This window comes from Panicum virgatum, chromosome 7K (genome assembly GCF_016808335.1).
Source record: "Panicum virgatum strain AP13 chromosome 7K, P.virgatum_v5, whole genome shotgun sequence".
NCBI classification, from domain to species: Eukaryota; Viridiplantae; Streptophyta; class Magnoliopsida; order Poales; family Poaceae; genus Panicum; species Panicum virgatum.
In genome coordinates this window covers 47531539-47556586 of record NC_053142.1, presented here as the reverse complement: position 1 = coordinate 47556586, position 25048 = coordinate 47531539, and the positions used below count along the sequence as shown (strand labels likewise).

Below are 25048 nucleotides of genomic sequence, written 5' to 3'. Positions count from 1 at the left end.
TTTGCGGAAAAAAAATGCAACTACAAGTGAGTCCTTATTTCCATGTTTTAGTTTCAATATAAAGTAATCAATTTACTAAGCTCCAGTGTTTTGCAAATCTACAACAATCATGGTGAGCAAACCATTAGTTTAGATAATAGCAATCCACATCTCATCTCAATTTATTCCAATTCCTTACTACGATGTGACCAAGAGATCAGGGCCCTCATGACCGCGAGACATGGCAAATCAATTCGATTTAACCTTGCAAGGTGAACCTAACCAACACGGCACGCAAAAGCCCCGTCGGACCCCACGCACCAACATTTTCCCTCCCCGCCTCGAACTACAGAACCGCCCCACCTACATATAGTCAGTCGAGCTCAACGTGAGACCACCAAAAGTAAACATATGCATCCCATTTCTCCGCGACTACTCGACTCGCCCTAAGGGGTGGTGATGAAGTTCTGTACTTTCGAAGCAAGGCAGTACTCGGCTTGCCGGTTTCGACTACCTCCTACTCCCGGCATGCGGTCAGTACAATTCAATCCCCGATCAGCACAGCCGACAACGGAACGGTCCTTAATCAATACAGATGGGGCTATACCTTCCGGCTTCCCCCATCCGGTCTCCCATCCCTTACCTTCCATCTTGAATATAATAAAGCACATACTGTAATATAAGGACATCCTATATCTCGCGAGTGACAGAATTATCACTCGACTTCTATCGAGCCCTATTAAGCATAGTAGTGCTAACGACCTATTCATACTAGTATGAGGCCCAGGAAAAACTAGGAATCATGCAACTAGGTTTCAACCAATTCCTAAATCTAATGCACAATTATTAGAGACATATATATAAATGACATAATTTAAAATATTAGGATGTGCACCGGGGCTTGCCTTGGGTCTGCGGCTCAGTGCTAGAGTGAGATGGGCCTTAGACTTGCTCCCCACGATCCTCCTGCTACGGGGCTTGCCCCTACGGCTCCTGTGGCTCCGCAACCACCTCGTATACGACTCCTTCAGCGGCGGCGTCTATACGTATGCATATGACATGAGAATGTATGCAATATAATTTGAAACTTTGAAATAAACCTTAACTGATTATAAATACTACTAACCACACAACCCGACGTTCATAACTTTGCAAAACCGGAATATCCGGATTTAAATCCGGAATATCCAGATTTCCAAATCCGGAGTTTCCGGGGCTATACCCGGAGTTTCGCCCGGAGTGTCAAAAACCCGGAGTATCCGGGCTTATACCCGGAGTCTCCGGACCCGACATCACTTTTCGCCCCAAAAACTGAAATCGTGATTTCTAGCAAAACCAATCCACAAAAATCGAAACCCTCCTAGACCCTAGTAGAGTGATTCATAAGAAGATGACTAACCGGAGGAAATCGATTCGAACCCCCTAGAACACGGGACTTGCCGAACCCTAGCTTATTTACCTTGGGGTGAGCTTTTCCTTGCTCCAAGGGCTTGAACCCAAGCCGTCCAGGGATGGAGCACGCGGGATAGATGATCCACCACCCAAGTGAAGCTCCCGTGGACCTTGGATCAAGGGTAGAGTGAGGGTTTTGGGTCTCTAGGGTTTGGGGGAAAGAGAGCACGAGAGAGAGGGAGAGACACGGGAGAGAGTGAGAGAGAGAGCACGGGAGGGAGTGAATAATGTTTTATAACATTTGGGAACAGCAAAAAGACCAAAACATGAGATATAAAGTTCCAGGTCCGGAGTATCCGGGTAAATCCGGAATTTCCGGATTCGTACCCGGAGTATCCAGGTTCCGCTGGCTTCAGGATTTGAAATCGAGTTTTGAGTCGATTTGTGACTCGACTTGTAACCGAGAGAATTTGGTCACTAGTTAGCTAGTAACACCCAAGTTTAACACTTGCGTGTTACAGCGTCCATGCCACCCATTCTGTGAAGAAAAAAAAATTGTTGCGGGTTTGCGGAAGAATAAAGCGAATGTGAACAGTTGGTGTGCTCGAATTTGTTCTTACAAGGGTTGTTTCTGATGGCCAGATGTGTTGCCAGCGGCGAGCAAGCACCATGGTTCGGGCGGCGTCACCGTCACCCAGTGGAAGGAGAGAAACGATGCTGCCCAACACGCAGTCAGGAAGGAGGTCGATGCGTCCTCCCCCTCCATCGTTATTGACTGTGCAAGGCCTGACCTGATAGAAAAATGGTGCCGCGAAGCTAGGCGGCCACGGAGACGACGCTGCCGCTTGTGGAGGAAGGACACAGAGATGGAGATCGCGCGCGACGATAGAGGGACGACGGGAGCGGGCGGTGGCGGCGCAGGAAGTAGGCCCGCCTTTGGGCTCACACGGCGTGATCCGACTAGGATTCGGCCCTCTGGTTTCCGTTCCTTGGTCTCTCTCTCTCGTCGGCAGTCAAGAGAGTGAGCGAGGGTTGGTTTGATTTCCGACCAAATGCTTCCTCTTTGTATTCCTGTCCAGACTCCAGACTAAGGCCGGACGAAAAACTCGTAACTCGAGTTCGCTCGACTCGCTCGTTAGTAGTTCGGCTTAAGTTAGACTCATTTTATAACAAGCCAGTTCATTTTATAACAAGTCAGATCGCTTTATATTGAGAGCTGGCTCGCGAGCTGCTCGCGAGCTATAACGAGCCAAGATAAATAACAAATATTGTATGAATTAGTGGAAACGATCAACGAATAATAATTGATCATGGTCATAGATGATAACATATTTATATTTTTCATTATAAATTCATATTATTTTATTTATTTCACTTTAAATATGTATGTGATGTGTTTTTTTACAGATTTACAGGTATCATCTCTATGTAAATATTTTTATACTCTGGCTCGCGAGCCAAACGAGTTAGCTCGAGCCACTAACGAGCCGAGCCGAGCTAGCTTTCTGGCTTGTTTGTATAACGAGCTATAACGAGTCGAGTCATAACGAGCCGAGCTATAACGAGCCGAGCCACTAACGAGCCGAGTTGCCAGCCCCACTCCACAGTCCGGCCAATTTCTTCCCATGTTCAGCTCATGGCCCAGTCCCACCACTCCCGAGTCCTCACGTCACCTCACCTCGTCTCGCTCCCCCCACTCGAATGTAACGATCTACAGCGTAATTTCAGTTAAGCTTGTTCGATAGCTTGTTGGTTTGTTTTCTCCAGGCCAGGTGAGCGTTGTTGTGTCGTTGGGTGCTAGTGCCCGTTCTGGCAGCATGTGTGCTCTATTTCTGTTTGCTGTGGATCATCAAATGTGATGTATTTTTTGAATCTAAAAAAAATTGTGTATTATAAATAAAAACTAACCTAACTTCTACAAATAAAAAAATTAACCAAACTTATACAAATATAATTCTGAACAAAGCATTGAGGAAAAAAAATGACGTTGTCCACAACCAGCATCTCCTGATTAGCATCCAATGGTTATACATCAGAGTATACAGATTAACATAGGGTTCAAATTGATGTTGTGGATACACATTGAGACTTGATGGGGTCGAAATTCCTCTCCAACTAAGTGGCGCATACGCATATTGAGGCCCAAAACGTACGCAAGCCCAACCCACCATCCTAGTAAACGATAAGATCCTCTGCCCTCGTACTGAAATTTAAATTCCTCATAGAAAACAGAGCGGAAAAATTTAATCAGCTTTTTTTGTGATCTTTAATTTAAGGTTGGCCCGGATCAAACACTCGAGTTGGACGCGCACACATCCGATTATTATCAGTTAATGATGACAAAGCAGTTGTACCAAATAGACTAGCCAGACTGATACATCAAGAACAAGTATAATGTTTCAAATAATAATTGACACGGCTTAAATAGCAGCCGCTGAGATGGGCACGCCAACTAATGCATGCTTCTCAAAGGAACTGTAAATCACTTTTGCAGTGAGTATGACCATTAGTGTTATAAACTTTCTGATGAAAAAAAAAACAAAATATCCATGGTTAGAACTGAGAACAGGCACTGAAGGGATGGCTCACTGCGCATACTCGATACCTTGGTCACTACTTTTGAGGGACATAAATCAGAAAACACTCTGGTTGAAATGATTGCCGCAGGGGGGGGGGGGGGGCCTTCGCTGATTGCTGTTGCCCTTGTCCGCGAACATTCTTCGTCAGGACATTATCTTTTGGCCTTCCAGGAGGTAGATAAATAAACAGAGAAAGCTTTAGCAAAGGCGCAATTAGGCAGGTTAGCTGCTAGGTTTGTTCCCTCTGATGGGCGGCCAGAGGGGGCCAAACGGTAGGGCATCTTTTGCCCATAGCCCTCACATGCATTGCCCCCACTGAGAGATTGATGCAGGGAGTGATGGAGAACTGGTGACTGCCTGTCTCTACATGAGCTTTTATTTTGTGCCTGCATCGGTGCATGGGATCGATGATATTCAGAGAACAAGGGACATCGTTGAGCAGTAGTGTTTTCTACACTTAAAGATCCCAATGACTGTCCAACATCTTGTGTCTATGTTATCATTGGGATGCTAAAACGACTGGCGACAAAATATATGACTCAAATATATGGTTAGAATTTGGAAAAGGTGGGACGAAGAGAAGTGCATTTCTTTAGGTTGCTGCTTGTACCTGACAGATTCAGTAGGTATGGTAGTTCTGATTGATGGGCAGGTAAAGAAGACACAGCTAGCTCTAGATGTCTTCCGCTTTTGTCTCTGGCAAAGGTGGTTGCACCAAAGTACTACTCGTACAATGAGAGAGGTCAGTCTCGGTAAGCTCTAGATTAATGAAACCGTCGACACGTAATCAAATTGGGGACAGCTTCTTGATTATTTCGGGTTTCTGACGGCGCTTTCTTCATCAGAATTCTCGGCAAACACTTGTGCGGGCGTCACAGTTTTGTAGAGCAGGTGGAGTACGAGCTGAACTGCTGAAGCAGTCGTCCGCTTTATTATTCTGCCAAACAAACTGCACCGTACATAGTATACCTGTTTACTGCATGTCTCCTGCGTCAGAAAGATCTTGGTCAATGCGTCGATGGCCTGGCCCGTTCTGAATTTTCCGGAAGCACGAATCTTCGCCGAGGAATGCAGTACAGCTACAGTGCATGATTCAATCAAGGTTACTGATGAGGTGGAGAGTGGTGGTATAATCTATAGCGCGCATGGGCTTATCGAAATCCTGAGATGCGATTCCCCAATTAATCAGGCCGACGAATCTATACTGTATCATCATGATGAGCTCCCCGACTCCAAGTCCCCAACAAACCGGAATGTTTGTCCTTTGCGAGCCCCGCAGCTCACATGAGTCCATGGCTGTTTGGCACAACATGATGTTCGTCAGAGTCGCGTTTCCAGCACTCGACCCATGCCTTGTTCGGCTGGGAGATTCGGTCGGTCACAACAGTATTTTTCTCTCACGCCAAATCAGCCAGCTAGCCAGCCAGCCAACCAGTAGTATTTTTCTCTCACACCAAATCAGCCAGCCATCCAACCAGCCAGCCAGCCGAACAAGGCCCCAGAATCTAGCCATCTAGGCTCGGTAATAACACATCCACGCAGCACACCAACACGAAGACTTGCGACAAACAATAAAAGTCAAGAGCTGTTCGTGATGTGAAGGCAGGTTCTGCAATGTCAACACCGAGCTGTAACTGACCTATAACTGTGATCACTGTCAGGGCAAGTAAAGCAACGTCGTGTCCCACTGCAAGCAGCAGCCGGATGCGCGATCGCTGTTCAATTCGGCGCGCCAACGGCATCACCCATCACCGTACCAGTCGGCAGCAAACTCACCTGCTAATGGCGCCGGGCCGCGTTTGATTTGCTGCCTCCCCTGTTGCCTCGTATACCCTCTCTTCCCGGGTATGGATCCCGCGTCGGGGCGGCGCCATCGACCCGACAGCCCGAAAGCGCTCGTATATCTTCGGAACTTTCCGTGACACGGTGGAGCTAACCACTCCGCGCTGGCTTGCCACCGGCCGCCGCCGCCGCCGCTGAACCAAACCAACTGCTCCTCTCGCGAGTTTAAAGCTGCCGCTCGCCACGCCACCTCGCGCGTTCATGCTCCGCCGCCCCCGGCAATGGCTGCCGCAGCGGTGACCTCGCCCTCGCCGGATCCCTTCACGTTTCACTGCCCCGCGGCCCTGGCGGCGGCGGCTGAGGCCGACGGCGACGAGTTCGAGTTCCACGTCGTGCCCGCGGCGGCGGCGGCGCTCTCGGCCGCCGACGAGCTCTTCTCCGGCGGGAAGCTCGTGCCTTTGCACCGGCCCGCGCCCGCGTCTGCCCCGTGCTCCCCTCCGCCGTGCCTGGAGGTCGAGCCCGCGTCCGAGCCGACGTCCCCGCGCGCCCCGCGATGCGCTGGGCGGCGGTGGCGCGACCTCCTCCACCTCGTGTCCAGCTCCAAGAAGGCGAAGGACGGCACCAAGAGCGCGGATGGATGCCTGAAACGCCGGGACACGCATTTCCGGCCGCTCCTCTCGCGGGACTCCTCGTCGTCCTCGTCGGCCTCTTCGGTCGACTCCGGCAAGCACGCGCGACGCCCGCCGCCGCCGTCGTGTTCCCCGCTGCGGACGCGCTCCGCGCCGGTGGCGAACCTCCTTCACCTCATGTCCAGGACAAGATCCGCCGCGGACAAGTTCGGCGCCGCCGCGGACGCGACACCACATCCCAAGCGGCAGGAGCCGGCGTGCGCGCCGCACCCGCTCCTGACCCGCGCCTCGTCCTCGTCCTCGGCGTCCTCCTCGGACTCCGGCAGGAACCCGCGCGCGTCGGCGCCGTGGCGGCCGCGCGGCCCCTCGCGGCCGTCGGGGCCCGCGGTGGCGGCGGAGAGCCCGCGCGTGAGCGCGTCGGGGCGCGTGGTGTTCCGCGGCCTGGAGCGCTGCTCCAGCACGCCGGCGTCCGCGGGCATCGGCCCGCGCCGGCCGCGGCCCCGGGGCATGGAGAGGTCGTACTCGGCCAATGTGCGCGTGGATCCGGTGATCAACGTCTTCGGCTTCGGGCTCCTGTTCATGCCGTCCTCGCCGGCCAAGGAGAGGAGGTCCGACAAGGAGAAGGAGAAGGACGGCGCCGGCCGCAGGAACCGGCCGGAGAAGCTGGCCATGGTGCTGAGAGATCCACACGATTAGGCAGCGGCCATGCTGGCAATAATGCATCAGATTCTTCTTGTCTCGAATTTTTTGTTGTTTCTCCGTATTTTTCCTCCTCGCCTACATAGTCCAACCTTTTCTTTTAGATTCAGATGAAAGAAATCCAGATAAACTACGGTGAGATTGAGATCTCAACTGTAACTCTGATCCCGATCGAAGATCAATGTTGGTCCATGTAAAAAAGCAAATACTGCTACGTCTTACTCCATGAACAGCACATTTTTCTGTTCCAAAACCCAAGTACTACTAGTGATAAGCAATGTCAAATCAGCACAGCTGAAGAGTGATGTTTACTCCAGAGGCAGTATATACTACTATAGGAGACACGACCCGTCACGAAGTTTTCAAATTTCTTCATGAAAGGAGAGTGGGTTTGGTACTGGTACGTAGGCCTCGTGATCCGTTCAAATTTCGGGCTCTGCGCTTGTACGGAAATCCAAAAGTTTTTTTTATAAATACTACTACTGTACTATATATGTCTGGTACTGACAGGATTACTATATAAATTTTAAAACAAACATGAGGATCTCTCGGGAGTTGATGCTCTCCGGCTCCCCGCACAAGGCTACAAGCTTCTTCAAGCTCCTCGTGGTTTTGGGATGCACATAGTGGAGCTGGCAATTTACAAATTCTAACGACCCAACTTGCCGGTTTCAGCATTGTTTAAGGAGGACAAGTGTCTAGTGGAGAATCCAAATTCTGCGAACCATCACACCTACCTGGAGTCTGATGATGCAGCGCAAGCTATCGTTGGCTCCTCCTCCGGCGCCGCTGCCTGCCGCGCGCTGGTATGCGCGCGTCGACGGCTCCCAGTCCCAGCGGAGTGGTTCAGGTATACTAGCACTTTCCGTCGCCGTCACCTGTCGGAAAAGCAGGAGTGGGTGGTTGGGCAAAGCCTGCGGAACCCCGTCCCGTGAATCCGTGGTCGCATCAGCACGGCAGGGAGCGGGTCGCTCGTCGTTGCACCTGACCTGATCCAGGCCGCACGTCGCCAGCCAAGGCGCGGCGTGGCGCCGCTGGTGGTTTGCAGCTGCCTGCACTGCACGGCACGATCACCATCATCAGTGCAGGGCAGCGGCGCCACCGCGCACCTCGTAGCATACTGGCAGGCTGGCACTACCTGTACCACCGGTACGGAAGCTTGCAGGTCTCTCGTCAGGCCCTCGATCGGATGAGCAGGCAGCTTCAAGATCACAAGGGGCTACTGGTCCTGGAACTGGCGGTCTGGCAATGGCATTGGCATCACAAGCGGAAGGGCTGCTGCATCCGGCCAGATGCCGTGTTCCGGCGCATGGCGCAGGACGGCAGGGGGACACGGCGCGAACGCGGAGCATGGGCGCGGCGGGGCCCTGACCCTGTGTCGTGTACTCGTCTGTCCTGCTCGCTCCCGGCGCGGAATCTCTCTCGGCAGGCGGCACGGACGAGGAGAGGCAGCCAACTGTGCACACGCCGCACAGCCACACATGGCTCCTGCCGGCACGCACCAGGCGAACAGCACGCGCAAGCTCACGTATAGCCCCCTGCCGCCGACTCAAGACAGGGCCCTTTTCGCTCGATCATCCTTCTCGGCACGTCCTCCACTCTTCCGGGCCGATAACCAATAGAGGGAGAGAGATCCGCAAGTACTCAGGGTCACGCGCATGACGCCTGCCCACTCTCAAAAATCAATATGGGCCTCCAGCCTGCGAGCGCTAAAGGTTTCATGGCCCACTGGGACGCCATCTGCAATTTGCTCGTCTTGATTTTGGGACGCTACATGGCTTCTGGCCCACCGGCCCGTGCATGCTACAGGCTGTAAGCATGGGCCGAATTTTGCAGATGGACCGTGTTTTTTTTGGTTTTGGATGGCATCTGCCAGCCTGTGGTGCTCATTGTCAGGTTCAGGATTTACGTAAACTCTTTTGGAGATGTTCGACGACTTCTTTTTTTTTTAAAAAAAAATTGATGTTCAACTTCCTATACTATTTTTATGTTCGTATCCAAAAAAAAAGAAAAGGACGTTCAACTTGAGCATTTGAGTTCGTCCTCATCTGCGCATGCCACGCCCACCATACGGGTCGCCGAACTGATGCGGTAGTCAAAAGATCGTCTAATCTTGATAGGAACCGACGGCGACAGACGAGTTGATCCGGTTGGTGCCCTATCTGCATTTTCGCGGGAAGCGCGGGGTAAAGCTGTAGCCATTGTAGGCAGCTTGAAATGTTTGCTGACCAGGTCTCGTCTCCGCCGAAAAGCCTTGTGAACATGGGAAAGGAAGGCGGGGGTGGATGACGCATCGAGCATTTGGAATGGTCCGATGTTTACCCTGACTTGACGGGTCCTCTGCTCCGACGGATCCAGGCCGCGATCGTGGACTCGCGGTCCTGTCCGTGCGATCCGGCCCCCGGAAGCCAGTGGCCCCCCGCATCCCGCAGGCAGGCAGCGTCCCAAACCGAACGCCCAACCTGCGATCCACACGCCGCGGCGGGCGCCGCCGCCACTGGTTTTCGGCCGTCTCCTCCTCCACTTCACACCCCTCGGGTGGAGCTGCACGAGGCCTTGATCGGCGTCGGCGCCGCCGCGCCGGACGCCCTGCCTGCTGGTTATTGGCCGTTCCTTCCCTCGCGCCCTGCACGCGCCCTCGCAGACTGAAATCGTGGTGGAGGGAATGATTTATCGATGCAACTTGACCTAGAGCAGACCAAAACGACACCAGCTGGCGACTGTATTTCTACGCGTGTTTTTCGCCCCTGAAAGATTCCACCAACTCTGCAACTTTTTTTTTTAGGGAAACTCTGCAACTTGGTTACATGTCCGACAGTTATTCAGTAAAATCACCTTTTTTGAGGGAGTTATTCAGTAATCACGAATCACAGCAATCTGCTGCTTTGATAATGATAGAGAGACACTATGACAGTGGAAGCATGCTAACAATCCTTCCCCTCGGCAAGTTGTACGGCCCACGGGCCCTGTTTGGCGACTGCCCTGGTTTCTAGCCAACCTAGCACGCGAATCGAATTCAAAATGACCCAACAGGTGATACTGCGTATCGATCGGCCCTTGCTTTGTATCCTTGCCAAGTCTTCCCTACGACCTAATAGAAACAGATGGGAAGAAGAAGCATTTTGCCTCGTCAGACCGCAGACGGCATGCGTACTGATTAAACTGACTAAACATATGTAGATTCCATCATGCAAACCCATGAAATTGACTCTTAGCGAAAAAGAAAAAAAAAGTCAAGATGATGCATACTTTGAGATAAAGCAAGGACAGCTAACACGCCGCATTCAATAACAATCAGGTCTGACCATCTTTGTTTAATCTGCAGGACACCAACAGAATGTATCCTGTTTTCTGCAAGTAGACTAGTTTGCTCCCACTGATCCACGCAGATAAACACTGAAGAAATAACCTGAAACTTCACTGCTGCCGAAGATGTCCACAACCTACAGCGATGCCCATATGCTCACCTTTGCCTGATCTGAAGTCTGAACTTGAAACCCCCCAACACGCAAAGATGAACAGAGCTTGCTGAACGTTCTGCAGCTCGCAGCGAACAGATGAGGTCCCTCTCATCTCTTCGCCGCGCCGCTGTTCAGAAAGCGGCGCCGCAGCACGCCGGAAAGTTTGGCAGGAAATTTCTGTGCTTTTCCGGCAGCCGTTTGCATCCAGGCCAGTAGGCCACCGCCGCGCATGTCGGCACGGCAACCGTATCTGAACTCCGGTACAGGATCGCAGCACCGTAGCCTCTCATTGTCGCATGTAGGCGTGTCCGTTGCGCCCCGTCCGTACCGCATGGTCCCACCTCGTCCTCGCCCTCGTCCGCAAGATTCCAGCCACACCCCGAGTCAACCCATCCTCTCCCGTCGCGCGTTTGACGCTGCTCGGCAGCGCGTTGACTTCACTTCACTGCCTCTGATGCGATGCGACGACCCCGCCTCGGCGCCCGTCTTTATAAGCTCGCCGGAGTTCTCACTCGATCAACGATCATACGGCGGTTTGGAGAGGATCAGTAAAAATTGGAAGTGGAATGGCATTCTGTAAGATCGATTGCCATCGCACTCCAATGCCAAATGTCGTTGCAGCAGCGCTGCTAGTAGTAGCGGCGCTGGTCTGGGCGGCGCCGGCGGCCGCCGTCACCGGCGTGTCGGTGGCCGTGCACCTCGAGGCGTTGCTGGAGTTCAAGAAGGGCGTCGTGGCAGACCCGCTCGGCGCGCTGTCCAACTGGACGGTGGGGGCAAGCCATGCCGCCACCGGCGGCTTCCCGCCGCACTGCAACTGGACCGGCGTGGCCTGCGACGTCGCCGGCCACGTCACGTCCATCCAGCTCCTGGAGACCGGGCTCCGGGGCACGCTCACGCCGTTCCTCGGCAACATCTCCACGCTCCAGGTCCTCGACCTCACCTCGAACCGCTTCGCCGGCGCCGTGCCGCCGCAGCTCGGCCGCCTCGGCGAGCTCGAGCAGGTCGTCCTCTACGACAACAGCTTCACCGGAGGCATCCCCGCCGAGTTCGGCGACCTAGCCAGCCTGCAGATACTGGACCTCGGCAACAACACGCTCCACGGCGCCATCCCCGGCCGCCTCTGCGGCTGCTCGGCGATGTGGGCGTTCGGCGCGGAGAACAACAACCTCACCGGCGCGCTTCCTGACTGCATCGGCGACCTGTCCAATCTCAAGATTTTGGTCATCGCCCACAACGATCTTGACGGCGAGCTACCGCCGTCCTTCGCGAAGCTCACACTGATGGAGACGTTGGACGTCAGCGAAAACCAGTTCTCCGGCTCGATTGGCGGGTTCGCCAACTTCACCAACCTCAAGATTCTCCAGACGTTTGACAACCGGTTCTCCGGCGCCATCCCGCCGGAGCTCGGCCGGTGCAAGAACCTGACTCTGCTCAACATGTACAGCAACAACTTCACCGGCGCGATCCCAAGCGAGCTCGGGGACCTCACGAACCTCGAGGTGCTGCGCTTGTACGACAACGCGCTCTCGTCGGAGATCCCCGGCTCGCTCGGGCGATGCACGTCTCTGCTGTCGCTCCAGCTGTCGATGAACCAGCTCACCGGCTCCATCCCGACCGAGCTCGGCGAGCTACGGTCGCTTCGGAATCTGAGGCTCCACATCAACAGGCTCACCGGAAGGTTGCCGGCATCGCTGACGAATCTCGTCAACCTGACATACCTGAGTTTCAGTTACAACTCCCTGTCCGGCCCTCTTCCGGAGGACATTGGGTCACTCAAGAACCTTCAGCAACTAGTCATTCAGAACAACTCGCTCTCCGGCCCAATTCCGCCGAGCATAACCAACTGCACGCTGCTGTCCAACGCGAGCATGAGCTCCAACGAGTTCTTGGGGCCCTTGCCTGTGGGACTTGGCAGGTTACAAAGCCTCATGTTCTTGTCGTTGCTCGACAACAAGCTGTCCGGCGACATACCGGAGGACCTGTTCGACTGCGGCAACCTCCGGACGCTAAGCCTGGCCGGGAACAGCTTCACCGGCAGCCTGAGCCCTCGCGTCGGCCGTCTTAGCGAGCTCCGGTTGCTGCAGCTGCAGAGGAATGCTCTGTCTGGGGCGATACCGGAGGAGATCGGCAACCTGACGAAGCTCATCGGCCTCGAGCTCCGGGGAAACCGCTTCGCCGGCCGCGTCCCGGCGAGCATCTCCAACATGTCCTCCCTCCAGGAGCTCGCGCTGCAGCAGAACCGCCTCGGCGGCGCGCTGCCCGACGAGATCTTCGAGCTGCGGAACCTCACCTTCCTCAGCGTCGCGTCCAACAGGTTCGCCGGCCCGATCCCCGACGCCGTGTCCAACCTGCGGTCTCTGTCCTACCTTGACCTGTCCAACAACGCGCTCAACGGCACGGTCCCCGCCGCGCTGGGCCGCCTCGACCAGCTGCTCACGCTGGACCTCTCCCACAACCGCCTCACCGGCGACATCCCCCGCGCAGTGATCGGGAAAATGAGCACCATGCAGATGTACCTCAACCTGTCCAATAACATGCTCACCGGCCCGATCCCGCCGGAGATCGGCGGCCTCACGATGGTCCAGGCCATCGATCTGTCCAACAACCGCCTGTCCGGCGGCGTCCCGGCGACGCTCGCCGGATGCAAGAACCTCTACTCGCTCGACCTCTCCGCCAACAACCTCACCGGCGCCCTCCCGGCAGGCCTCTTCCCTAAGCTCGACGTTCTCACAACTCTGAACATCTCCGGCAACGACATCGACGGGGAGATCCCTGCCAACATCGGCGCGCTGAAGCACATACAGACGCTGGACGTGTCGAGGAACGCGTTCACCGGGGCCATACCGGCGGCGCTGGCGAACCTGACGAGCCTGAGGTCGCTGAACCTCTCGTCGAACCAGCTCGAGGGCCCCGTGCCGGACGCCGGCGTGTTCCGGAACATGAGCGTGTCGAGCCTGCAGGGCAATCCCGGGCTCTGCGGCTGGAAGCTTCTGGCTCCCTGCCACCACGCCGGGAAGCAGGGGTTCTCGAGGACAGGGCTCGTCATCCTAGTGGTGCTGCTTGTGCTCGCCGTGCTGCTGCTCTCGCTGATTCTGATGAGTCTGTTCCTTGGCTACCGGAGGTACAAGAAGAAGAAGGCAGCCGCTAATCGTGCTGCTAGTTTCTCGGAGGACTTCGTCGTGCCGGAGCTGAGGAAGTTCAGCCACGGCGAGCTGGAGGCGGCCACCGGCTCGTTCGACGAAGGCAGCGTCATCGGGAGCAGCAACCTGAGCACGGTCTACAAGGGCGTGCTCGCCGACGGCAAGGTGGTCGCCGTGAAGCGGCTCAACCTGGCGCAGTTCCCGGCCAAGTCCGACAAGTCCTTCCTCACCGAGCTCGCGACGCTGAGCCGCCTGAGGCACAAGAACCTGGCGCGCGTGGTCGGGTACGCGTGCGAACCCGGCAGGATCAAGGCGCTAATCCTCGAGTACATGGACAACGGCGATCTCGACGGCGCGATACACGGCCCGGGCCGGGACGCGCGGCGGTGGACGGTGGCGGAGCGGCTGCGCGTGTGCGTCTCGGCGGCGCACGGGCTGGTGTACCTGCACAGCGGGTACGACTTCCCCGTCGTGCACTGCGACGTCAAGCCGTCGAACGTGCTGCTGGACGGCGACTGGGAGGCGCGCGTCAGCGACTTCGGCACGGCGAGGATGCTGGGCGTCCACCTGACGGGCGACGCCTCCGCGGCGCAGTCGGCGACGTCGTCGGCGTTCCGGGGCACCGTCGGCTACATGGCACCAGGTAATCTACATGGCGTTCTAGCACCATTTCATCTCGCTAAATCTGAAAGTTCTTGACACGTACGTCTCCTAAAATTGTTGTTCCCTGTGTATCCTGTTGCGCAGAATTTGCGTACATGAGGACGGTGTCGCCAAAGGCAGACGTGTTCAGCTTCGGCGTCCTGATGATGGAGCTCTTCACAAAGCGGAGGCCGACCGGGGCGATCGAGGAGGGCGGCGTGCCGCTGACGCTGCAGCAGTACGTGGACAACGCGCTCTCGAGGGGGCTCGACGGCGTGCTCGACGTCCTGGACCCCGACATGAAGGTGGCCACCGAGGGCGAACTGTCCACGGCGGCGGACGTGCTGAGCCTGGCCCTGTCGTGCGCCGCGTTCGAGCCGGCGGACCGGCCTGACATGGACAGCGTGCTTTCAGCCTTGCTCAAGATGAGCAAGGTCTGCGGACAAGACTAGGTGCCTGCTGCAAAACGCGAATGTGAGATTCAGAAATGGCAAACTCTGCTGATCAGCGATTCAGCTGAATCATAATGGATTTCAAAGTTCCTTTTTTTTTAAAAAAACTCTGCTGATGAGGTCGAGAGTCAGATGAACATCAAAATGTCCGCGGGTGTAATTGTAAATGGTGATTTTGTTAAGAATCACTGAATCAGTAAGCCTTTTTTTGGAGCTAGATTCCAGGCTACTTCCTGGGCTGGTATTTGGCTATTTACCCTAGGAATGGTTCACTGAAATCAGTCAAGCCCATGCTGCCTGACGGTATGGACCTGAAGTGGCACCACAAGTTCTGCTTTTGACTCTTAATTTCAGTGCAGCAACATACTCCTGCATACGCAGAAGAATGGAAGCTGAAAGATTCGGTCAAGTTGTGGGGGGAAAGGATATATTATTCATCTCCCTGGATTGGATGCAAACAAAAGCGTCCATCACATCAAACATGATAATGCAAAACTGCAGGACCTCAGGAGTAGATGTGTCGCTTGAATTGCCGGCAACAGCTCATTGGTGGGCAGAAGAATGTCCCTGAACTCTCCCTCTCTCTCTTCCCTCTGAAGAGTGCAAAGACAAGAAGAGTGCTAGTATGGCTATTGCACTGTGTGTGTGTGTGTAAAACCTTGTGATTGCATGCTGAAGCTGCAATTATGCTGTTGAACTGGATTTTAGGTAGCCATGTTCCTTGGACTGTCAGAAAACACAAACAGTAGTAGATTGCTGCTTGGATAAATAGACACCACAAAGAGGTTCTATCAGGCTTTGCATGGGGGCACAACCGCACAACATGAATGGGAATTCAAGGGTGAGATCCATTCAGATAGCAAAGTGAGCAACATCACAGTCACAACGTTTTATTTAAGAACACAACTACTAGTTAACTGCAACACATTCATGAACTTCTCTGATGAAGAACAACGAACACTGCACGTCCCAGACTGAAAGCTCTCTTCAGATCACAAGGCAGCATGCGTCTGGAGTCAAATTTTGTAATCAGAAGCACATCATTCCATGAAGTTGTAGGAGGAACTCCTCTCAGGAATCCAGCCACCGTTGTGGCTCGTGCTAGCAAGGCCGCCTCTCTGTTCCTGAATCAGGGACGATATTCTCATGAGATATGATGAGTTGCTAGCAGCCCATCACTGTTCATGCAAAGTTCTGACAGTTTAAGCATCTGAGCTATATATCCCTGATCTAGCAGCTTAAAACTTCTTATTTCTCCAGAAACGAAAAAATCTTTAATTTCGAAAGTCGTCAAATAATCTAGGACATACAACACAAATTTACATCAGGATAAAGACCAGCAAAAAGAAGCTCAAACTAATAATGATAGCCATATTTTTAACCTCTTACCGGGGTATAGAGTTGTAATTTTGGTGGCCTGAGGAAGTTCTGAGGCGGCTCAGAAGGGTGTAAGTTCTGCATCTGGCTCAAGAAGTCTGACTCGACGTTAGATTGTCGCTGTGAGTTAGCTTGAGTTATCTGAAATGGCCGAGGCTGCTGGCCGGAAGGGCGCAATGGTGGCATCTGGGAAGGATCAGCGGTGATGTAGTGCATGTATTGCTGCAGCTCAGGAGGAACCACCGGCGCCATTCCCTTCCCCATGACCAGCATCTGTGTTCAAATTTAACAGTGAACTTGCATTGCATAGTTTGTATGTTCAGATAAAAGGCTATCTGAAGCAGATCTGCAGGTTAACTTGCTATAACAGCAAAGGATGCAGAAGAGCGAGAGAAATAAGAACGATGTTGTGCACTGTGACCAACTTGTGCATATGATATGATGCATTATTCAGTACCTGAAGCTGTAGCTGAAGTGATTTAAGGTAGTCGATCGCTTCATCTAGCATAGACACTTTGTCGGTCTGAACAAGTTATATATTCGATCTGAGTTCAGACAAAAAAAATGCCGAAGAGAAATGGCAAGAGACGCAACTCATATTACATACCTTGGTGCAATTTGGAAGTAACTCCTGCAGTGCCTTCAGCTTCTCGTTGATCCTATCCCTTCTCCTCTATAAATGTTTCAAATAAAAGATCAGAAACGACACCAAATGCGGATAAACTGGTCATGATCGATGATTCGATGTATATGCAAGATAGCAACATACCCTTTCTGAAAAATTGTGAAACTCAGCAGATCTGCTTCTACGAGTAGGGGGAGTAGACCTTCTTGGAACACTGCCATCTTCCATGTGAGCTCTTGAAGAACTTGCTCACCAGATTCCTACCAAGAGGACACGCAATAATGCATCTAAGAAAGGAGAACTTTGTTCTGAACAAGAACGACTACAAAACTTTCAGAAGCATAAGAAGTGCGACGGGCGATGATGGATCGGAACCATGTTCTCTCCTTGCAATTCATACCGTTCGTTGCGATGTGCCTTCTACTTGGCTCCCTCCATGGCCACCACCGCCTCTTATGAACCGATGGATGCTTGCGTGCCTGACTGGTCCAGCCCTACCTAGGCTATAGCCTATAGAAATGGGGGAGCGTGAGAGCTTTCTCGATGACCCTGATGGCCAGGTCTGCTCGACCCTCCAACCTTTGGCCCTGGATAGTATTTATGCCATCTGATTCCTGCAAGCTTTTGCGTCATGGCAGGACTGGGCGACTGTGTGCCTATACCACCATCCTTATCTTTCACCGGGCGTGGAATTTCTTGCTTGGACTGACGTCCGCTACCATGTACTATCTGGGTCTCTGACGGAGGCGTGCATGTTTACAGGTTTTATTCAGCGCCCATTTGGCCAATCGCCTCACCTACCTTACCAGGGAATGGCTCAAACTTGACGTGCGAAAAAGGCGACTAGCCTCTGGACCTCATGAAGTCTGAACCTATTGCTTCTGCAAAGTACCGAGGCGCAGTTCGTTCTTGCTTGTTCACTAGCTCGCAGTAGCTTTCTGCATAGAGAATAGCTATGACAAAGTGTGCAGTAAGTTGAAATCAGTTTTTTTTTGTAAAGATGAAATCAGGTTCAGAGTAAATCGCAATCAGTATGTGGAAGCATGCATATGTGACAATGCAAAGTTGCGAGCGAGTGAAGAAGCCACCTAGGCAAGGCACCTAACAACAGGAGCAACGGCCCATGCACTGGTGGACTGGTGGTACGGTGAAAAGACCCCCGGAGAACAATGAGGATGCAGCTAGCTAGCAGTCGAGGATGGCGAAGCAAGATGCGACCAAAGAAGGCAATCTCTCCTCCGATCCGATCTGTTTGTTTTTTTCCGCTCCTATCATATCATGCTGCGCCTCGCTCTATCCCCCGCAAAACACGCGACGCGATGCGCGCGCGAGGGCATGGAGAGGCCAGAGGCGGAGGGGAAGGGACCGTCCACGACGCGCCCATGCACGCACGCACGCACGCCGATTCCCCGGCCGGCGGCGGCATGGCGAGGGCCGGCCGCGGGCAGGCGCAGGAAGGGAACAAAGAGGCAGTCACCGCCATGTCGCTTGCTTTCGTAACCAAACCCACCCGATCGAGATGTAATTGCAAGCCGCGTGATCTGATCGCGCATGTGTGCGTGCCGGGCCGGTGCCTGCGTGTGCCAGGCCCACCACCGCCCGGCGGCTCCGACTAGCTGGCTGCACCCACCAACTGTCCTCGCCCGCCCGTCAGATCCGTGCGCTGGGAATCCGCGTGCGCCACCGCACCGCACGCACGGCCAGTCAGAGTCAGGTCGCCGGCATGCCTCCCTGGCGCGACGCGGAAGCGGAACTCGTGCACCCAGCAGTCCTCTGCGGGCCGCCAGGGTGGGGACAACGCACGCACGCGCAACAGGTGCACGAGTTATGACCCGTTAAACCCTAGACCTTAAACCGACACATCCCCCAACCTCTCCGGCACTACGCTCCGCTCGTGATCTGACCCGTCTGTCGACGTCTACCACCCTAGCCGCCAGCGCTTCACAGCGCCGCCTCGCCGCCCGCCCTCACACCACCGTCCATCGCCTGTCAATTCTTCTTTCCCCCACACCTTCTCTTCTAACGCCGGCACTCATTGGAGCTCTTTATCCGGCAACCCCGAAACCCTAATCTCGCCACCGGCCTCGACCACCACCCCGACCAGCAGCGACCTCGCCGTAGGCCGCTCCTCTCACCTCCTGCCCCGAGCCCCCAACCCAGCGAGCAGCGTCAATGCAGGAGCAAGAAGAAGCGCAAGCTCTTCATACGATGGATTCAGATTTTGTAGGGTGCGTGACGTATAGCCTCTACCGCGCCACGCCGTGGAGGAGCACAGCGGCAGCGGGGCCCATGGTCAATGGTCCCGTGCCTGGAGATGCGGTGGGACAGGAGGGGCCGCAAAGTGTTTTTAATGGGCTGGCGGTATGGATGTGGGGGAAGTCTTCGGCCTTTGGGCTGGGCCGTATAATCTTATTAATGGGCCTGGATGTTTCTGATGGGCTGGAGCTCCCTAGGAGCCCAAACATTTCGACAGCGACGCGATGCTGGGATCGAGATTGACGCCCCCCCAGCGCGAATCTCAACGAGGTGCCGGATCCCTCGTCCTCATCCAGCGAGCGGCAGCTGTCCCAAAGCTCAACTGCTCGAACCAGCAAGGCGTGGGAATCTGTGGGCTGCGCAGCGGCGGAGCGGACGCGGCGGTCCCGGCCATGGCGAGCTCGTCCGACCCCGACAAGCTCATGACCAAAGCCGACAAGCTGTGAGCCCTTCTTCGCTTTCTCTAGTTTCGTCTGCTGTTTCCTTCGAGGTCTCCTGCTCCGTTTGATCTGCGAGCAACCTGATTGCTGTTTCGCGCGTATTCCGTCGGAATGGGGGATTTCGTTTCGTCTAGGCCAAGTAATCGAAGCTGCTTGGGTCCCTAGTGCGTCTGATTGGAACCCAGCGATCTGTAATTCTCGGCCGATCGTGTCAAACTTCCGTGCGGAGGGTGTCTCGAGCGATCCGGAAATTCCTGGATCTAGTCCGCCTGTGGTAATGAGTTTCACCTCTTCGTGCAAAGTCACGCCGCTGATTTCGGGGTCTTGCTGATGATCAGATCTCCAAGCACTTGGCAGAGATAAGCTTCGGGGACTAGTTTCAGACGGCTGTGCCGACTTGCCCCAAATGTTTGGGGTTTGGGTGCTCTCCAAGTAATTATTGGATTGCTGTTGAAAGGGCTAATCATTTCCCTCGGTTCATGTTAGTTTGGTCGAGCTGTGTTCGTGGCGAACCAAATTTGCAGGAAAAGGCAAGATGTGGGACTTTCATTTTGGTCCATATGGTGGGGAAATCCTAGTGGTACACTCTCCTAGATGACTAGATCATATTGCATTAGCATTAGCTTTTGAAATCTTTGCAAACATGAATGAATGCATATCAGTATAGCTTTATAGCTTGAAAGCCGCGAAATTTCTCAAATTTGACCCTTTGTAAAGCATGTTCCCTCAAATTTCTCTTGAATATACTGTTTTTTGCAGAACAAAATTGAGTTTTACACGGTGGAATGCTGATTGGAAAAGCGCTACTTCCTTGTATGAGCAAGCTGGTCTGTGACTTTCTTTGCCATCCTTGTTTTCTTGATAGAAATTTGTTCATTCTGGAGCACATAAGTGAAATTCATTTCTCTTTAAAAGCGGTTGCATATAGGTTCAGAAAGGACAATGAGAAAGCAAAAGATGCATTTGAGAAGGCCTCGAAAGGACAAGAAATGATCTCCTCGTATCCTTTGGAAATATGTCTGCAGTTTTCTTTCTTTTATTCACATCATTGGACAATCACCTAGTGTGCCCTTAACTAGTTTTATAGACCATGGGATGCCGCTAAGCATATGGAATCTGCTGCTGCTTTAGCGAAGGAGCTTGGACGCTGGAATGAAGTATCTGATTTCTATCGTAGAGCTTCAGAATTATACCGTGAATGTGGAAGGGCCCAACCTGCATCGGATGCTCTAGCAAAGGGTGCCAGGTAAATTTAAATAATAGTCTTATAATTATGAACAACATGGAAGCTTATGTGCTGAACATAATGTTATGAAATCAGTGCCTTGGAGGAGAAATCTCCTGAAGAAGCTATTAAAATGTATGATGAGGCTTGCACAATTCTAGAAGACGATGGGAAGGAACAGATGGCTTTTGACTTGTATCGTGCTGCTGCAGCGTTGTACATTAAGATGGAGAAGTAAGGCCACCTTGATGCCTGATTATTGTAATTTCACACTGTTTGCTATATCTATATGGCATCTCAATCATGATTTCCTTTGGAATTTGACTTCATTCTTCTTGCATGTGAAGTGAGCTTTTTAGTAGACAAAGAAAGACAAGCAGAAAATGTTTTGAACCTACATTAAAGGATTGATACCATGAATTGTATTATAAATTTATCACCTAGGAATTTTAGTAAGATACTTGAGTTTGATATTTACTATCCCACATAATGAAGGTAGGGTGTAGCTGCTTGCACACTTTCTCAAACCAACTCAGTAAATATAACTGGTAGAATTGCATTCGCATAATTTTTAGCATTGCAAGTAATCTTTAACATAATCATCTTACATTTATCCATCTTTGGTCCTGTGACAGGTATTCAGATGCCGCTGCTTTCTTTCTAAGACTCGGTTCTGCTGCTGATAAGTGCAATGCCATGAACAGCCAATGCAAGGTAATCTTGTTTTCTTTTTGAACTATAATGTCCGTAGTCTGTACTTAATTATCCAGAGACTGCATGCTTATTATTGAACTGTGAATATTGAAAAATAGGACATGATATTTATATCATGCAAGTTTGTCTGTGATCACATCTTTAACACAAAACTTGCTAATTCGTGTATGGAGTATGATATCTTGAACATATAATTTGTCTGATTCAAAAGTTGTTTCTTGTATTCAGGCTTATCTGAGTGCGATCATCATCTACCTTTACGCGCACGATTTTCAGCAAGCTCAGAAATGCTACAATGACTGCTCAGAGTAAGCTTTGTACATTTGTTGCAGTTACTATCACTGGCGAAATTTCGTATAATAATATTTGTGCCATACTGCCATCTGCCATGTTTGGTTTTTCCATCAAATCGTGAAGTGTAAGAGAAATTTTTACATTATTTTTCCTTTTTCTTCCATATTGCAGGGTTCAAGCCTTCCTCAATAGCGATCAGAACCGATGTGCAACGAAACTGTTATCCGCTTATGAGGAAGGTGATGCTGAAGAAATCAAACGTATTGGTCAATCGAGTGCCTTCAATCACCTTGACCATGTGGTAATTGTTTTCATTATTCTCTATAAAAGACCATGCATCCCTGTATTGTACCGGCAATTCTATGGTGTTTAAATGGTTATACCAGAAGTTGTCCTCATCTGTTGCATGTCTGTAAAATGGTGAACAAGGACAAGGATACAAGGAAATTACTGTTAGTAAGAGCAGGCACAAAACGCAAATGGTGTATCTTTCATTCCTGGTGTTCACTGATTCAGCAGTGATATGCATGGTGCCTCTACCGTTCATAGAGTTTTTTTTTTGAACAAAAGGCAGGAGCTCTGCCGCTTAATTAAGACGATAGAAAAAATATTTACAAGAAAACAACTAACTGTATCCCGTTTAGCACTTGTCTTACCAAGTGATCGTCGACTACTTGATATTCTAGAGTCTGGAACATTTTGCATTCTATCTGATGTAATATTTCCTTCCGTCATTGTTTACTTTTACTAGTACTTGTCTTCGTTCAGGATCCATGGTGACATTTGGTTTCTGTACATCAATGTAGGTGATTAGGCTCGCAAGGAAGCTACCAACAGGTGATCTGCAGGCCATTAAGAAAGCAGCTGATGATGGCGAGGACTCCTTGGACGAGGATGACCTAACTTAAAACGAACTTCCAAGGTCAAAATGCGGAGATCAAACAGGCGAAGGGACACTCAAAGTATGCCATCAATGAGCAGGAACAGTTGTAAAAAGAAGTAATGTGAATTACATACTAAAAACTTGTGGGCGGCATCTGTATCAGGAAATTTGTCACGCTTAGTTCTGCTACATATCTATTGGTTCGGTGGTATTGAGACTATTGGTATATGTTTATGTTGCCTGTGATGTATGATTTTTTGCAAATCCAGTCTGATGTACATGCTGTGCAAGCACAAACGGAATACACAACTCTGACAATTTGCTAAAAAAAAACTCTGACAATTTGCCAGCTACATTATATATTCCGTTAACGCGGACGATGGATGCTCTGTACCTGCAAGCAGAGTGACTTATCCGTCCCAATTTCTCGCCCCGCCTCCCTCTCATACTCGTCCTTTCGATTTCTCTGTCCACACATCATAATAGAACCTGAACTTTTGTAGAATGCTGACGAGGACCATTCTCTACCTCCACGAATTTCCTTGATTTTTTTACGAGTCCATGCCCCTGGCAAATGGGGTCCAATCGGACTTACCGACCACCCAGGGCAGAAACCTATCCTTATTAATTTCCCCCCTATGCGAAAATTTGTGCCATGCTACGGTAATGGATGGTGAGTACTCGTGATTTTTATTGGAATTTTAGTGCGTGTCTTGCACCGTCAAATTTGGGGAGGAATCGGGATCAAGGGGTGCGCTGATCAGGCCCACCACAGGCCAGAACAGGGAGTGCCAAGCACTGGTGCGCCGTGCCCCTCCGCCGGTCTTCTAGCTTCCTGGTCCGGACCGTGCAGCGCGGCCGCGGGCAGCGTGTGCGCAGTTCGTCCGTCCGCTCCGGCCGGCCCGCGCAACCGCCGTCCGATGATCGACGTCGATTGCACCTGACGCTACTGAAGGTCTGAAGCACCACGTCCATGGCGCGTGACCTCAACTCGGAGCGTGCCCTTCCCGTGGCGTCCAGATGTCGCGGGCGCCCTCGATGGCACGAACACACCACAAGGAGCCCACAAGAGGCACCATTCTTACTACCATCACATCTCGGGCTCAAGACATCAGATGCTCCACGAGCGGCCGTCGGCGCCGCCATGGACACCGGCAACGTCCGGCACGCTACCGCCGCCTGCCTCATCCGGCGCCAGGGGCGGCGAGGTTGCTAGACTCTCTACATACAACCCCGAACGCGCACCCTACCCCGAACGGCGAGGTTGCTGCGAGTCTTGGCGTTCCGTCTCCTCCTGCTCTGCGGTGACCGCTCGGCCCGTCGTCGTTCTGCCGGCACCTTCTGCCTAATCATTCGGCTCAATTGTTTGCTTAGACAGATCTTCCCACCACCAGTCCCCATGTCGCTCAAGCCTCGGCGCCCCCGCCGGAGCCGTCCTCCGCCAGCGCCCGGTATGACGGCGATATGAACCAGTGCGCCGGCCTTCTTTTAGCTGGTACGCGCGGCACGGGGGCCACGGGCCGCCCATGCCGGAGGCGCCATCGACGGTCACCGGCCAATGCGAGCTCCACAACTGGGCACGGCGCGAAGCACCGAGCTGAGCAACAGGGGCGGGCCCTAGAGGCAGCGAGACAAGGACAAACGGCAGCGCGAGGAAGACGTCGTTTCCTGGACGGTGATTGGTTGGGGGCGGAGGGTGGACGGTATTTCAAATACCGTCCACCCCTGGTCTCGAATCTTTCTGAATTTCCGGATCCAAATCACTACTGAAAATTCTGAAAAAATTCATACGGACTTATGAAGAAATTTCGAAACAACCCACCAAATTTCAGTGTCATCCTTGACCTGTGGAGGGAGAAATTAAATGAGAAAAATCTGGAGGTGGGGTGGACGGTATTTGAAATACCGTCCACCCCGTGTCCTTGTTGTCGGTACCCTGCAGCTGGGGTACCCACTCCTACTGTGTCAAGACTCGCGTAGTTATCCGTAACTACGCCCTAAGGAGCTGAGCAGCCGGACCCTTGGGGTCCGACTCCATCTCACCGGACCAACGGTCCCGGACCCGCTTCCCGCTCGGGGACGGGTCCGGTGTCACCACGTGTCCCAGAGGTGAAAATGCTCGGCACTTGTGACCGTGGACCCGGACCCCCGCAGGTGGGTCCGGGACCTCCACGTGCCTATCCGGATCCCCGTGAGCTCTCGGCTCAGCTAGCTGCTCGGGAGGGGTCCGGAGCCGCCACGTGTCACGCAGACGCGGGCACGGGCGCAAAGCCTTCCGCAGGAAGCTCCCTCACCCGCCCGCATTAAGTGCGAGTGGTTGAGGCAGGCTCTGCTGCCGCTGGGCACGGGGCAGCTTTTGTCAGTGCACACTGTGGATCGCCAGTTACCGAGGCGGCTCGTCAGTTACCAAGGCAAGCATTAAAGATGCAGTGCCGCGCCCATGGGCGACGAGTCATGATGACCAACTACTGACTGGGGC

General features: G+C 52.8%; 4 protein-coding genes across 4 annotated transcripts; 3 read left to right on the top strand and 1 right to left on the bottom strand.

Moving 5' to 3' along the window:
• The first annotated feature begins 5746 nt into the window (after window positions 1-5746).
• On the top strand, window positions 5747-7314 carry LOC120641803 (collagen alpha-1(XXVII) chain-like). The gene has a single exon (XM_039918046.1). The coding sequence runs from the start codon at window positions 6014-6016 to the stop codon at window positions 7055-7057; it is 1044 nt and encodes a 347-aa protein (XP_039773980.1). The 5' UTR covers window positions 5747-6013; the 3' UTR covers window positions 7058-7314.
• Window positions 7315-11031: 3717 nt separating this feature from the next.
• Window positions 11032-15117, top strand: LOC120641800 (LRR receptor-like serine/threonine-protein kinase FLS2). The gene is made up of 2 exons (XM_039918043.1): window positions 11032-14304; window positions 14409-15117. Exons 1-2 carry the CDS (start codon window positions 11088-11090, stop codon window positions 14753-14755), a joined length of 3564 nt encoding a protein of 1187 aa, XP_039773977.1. The 5' UTR covers window positions 11032-11087; the 3' UTR covers window positions 14756-15117.
• A 466-nt stretch (window positions 15118-15583) lies between these two features.
• On the bottom strand, window positions 15584-17347 carry LOC120641802 (transcription factor PIF1-like). The gene is made up of 6 exons (XM_039918045.1): window positions 17158-17347; window positions 16902-17017; window positions 16740-16805; window positions 16590-16655; window positions 16145-16405; window positions 15584-15879 (listed from the first exon to the last, which is right to left on the bottom strand). The coding sequence occupies exons 2-6, from the start codon at window positions 16983-16985 to the stop codon at window positions 15796-15798; spliced, it is 561 nt and encodes a 186-aa protein (XP_039773979.1). The 5' UTR covers window positions 16986-17017; window positions 17158-17347; the 3' UTR covers window positions 15584-15795.
• Window positions 17348-19282: 1935 nt separating this feature from the next.
• On the top strand, window positions 19283-22859 carry LOC120641801 (gamma-soluble NSF attachment protein-like). Its single transcript, XM_039918044.1, has 9 exons — window positions 19283-19455; window positions 20213-20280; window positions 20369-20453; window positions 20541-20699; window positions 20775-20912; window positions 21314-21392; window positions 21621-21700; window positions 21858-21987; window positions 22493-22859. The coding sequence occupies exons 1-9, from the start codon at window positions 19406-19408 to the stop codon at window positions 22592-22594; spliced, it is 891 nt and encodes a 296-aa protein (XP_039773978.1). The 5' UTR covers window positions 19283-19405; the 3' UTR covers window positions 22595-22859.
• The last annotated feature ends 2189 nt before the right edge of the window (window positions 22860-25048 follow it).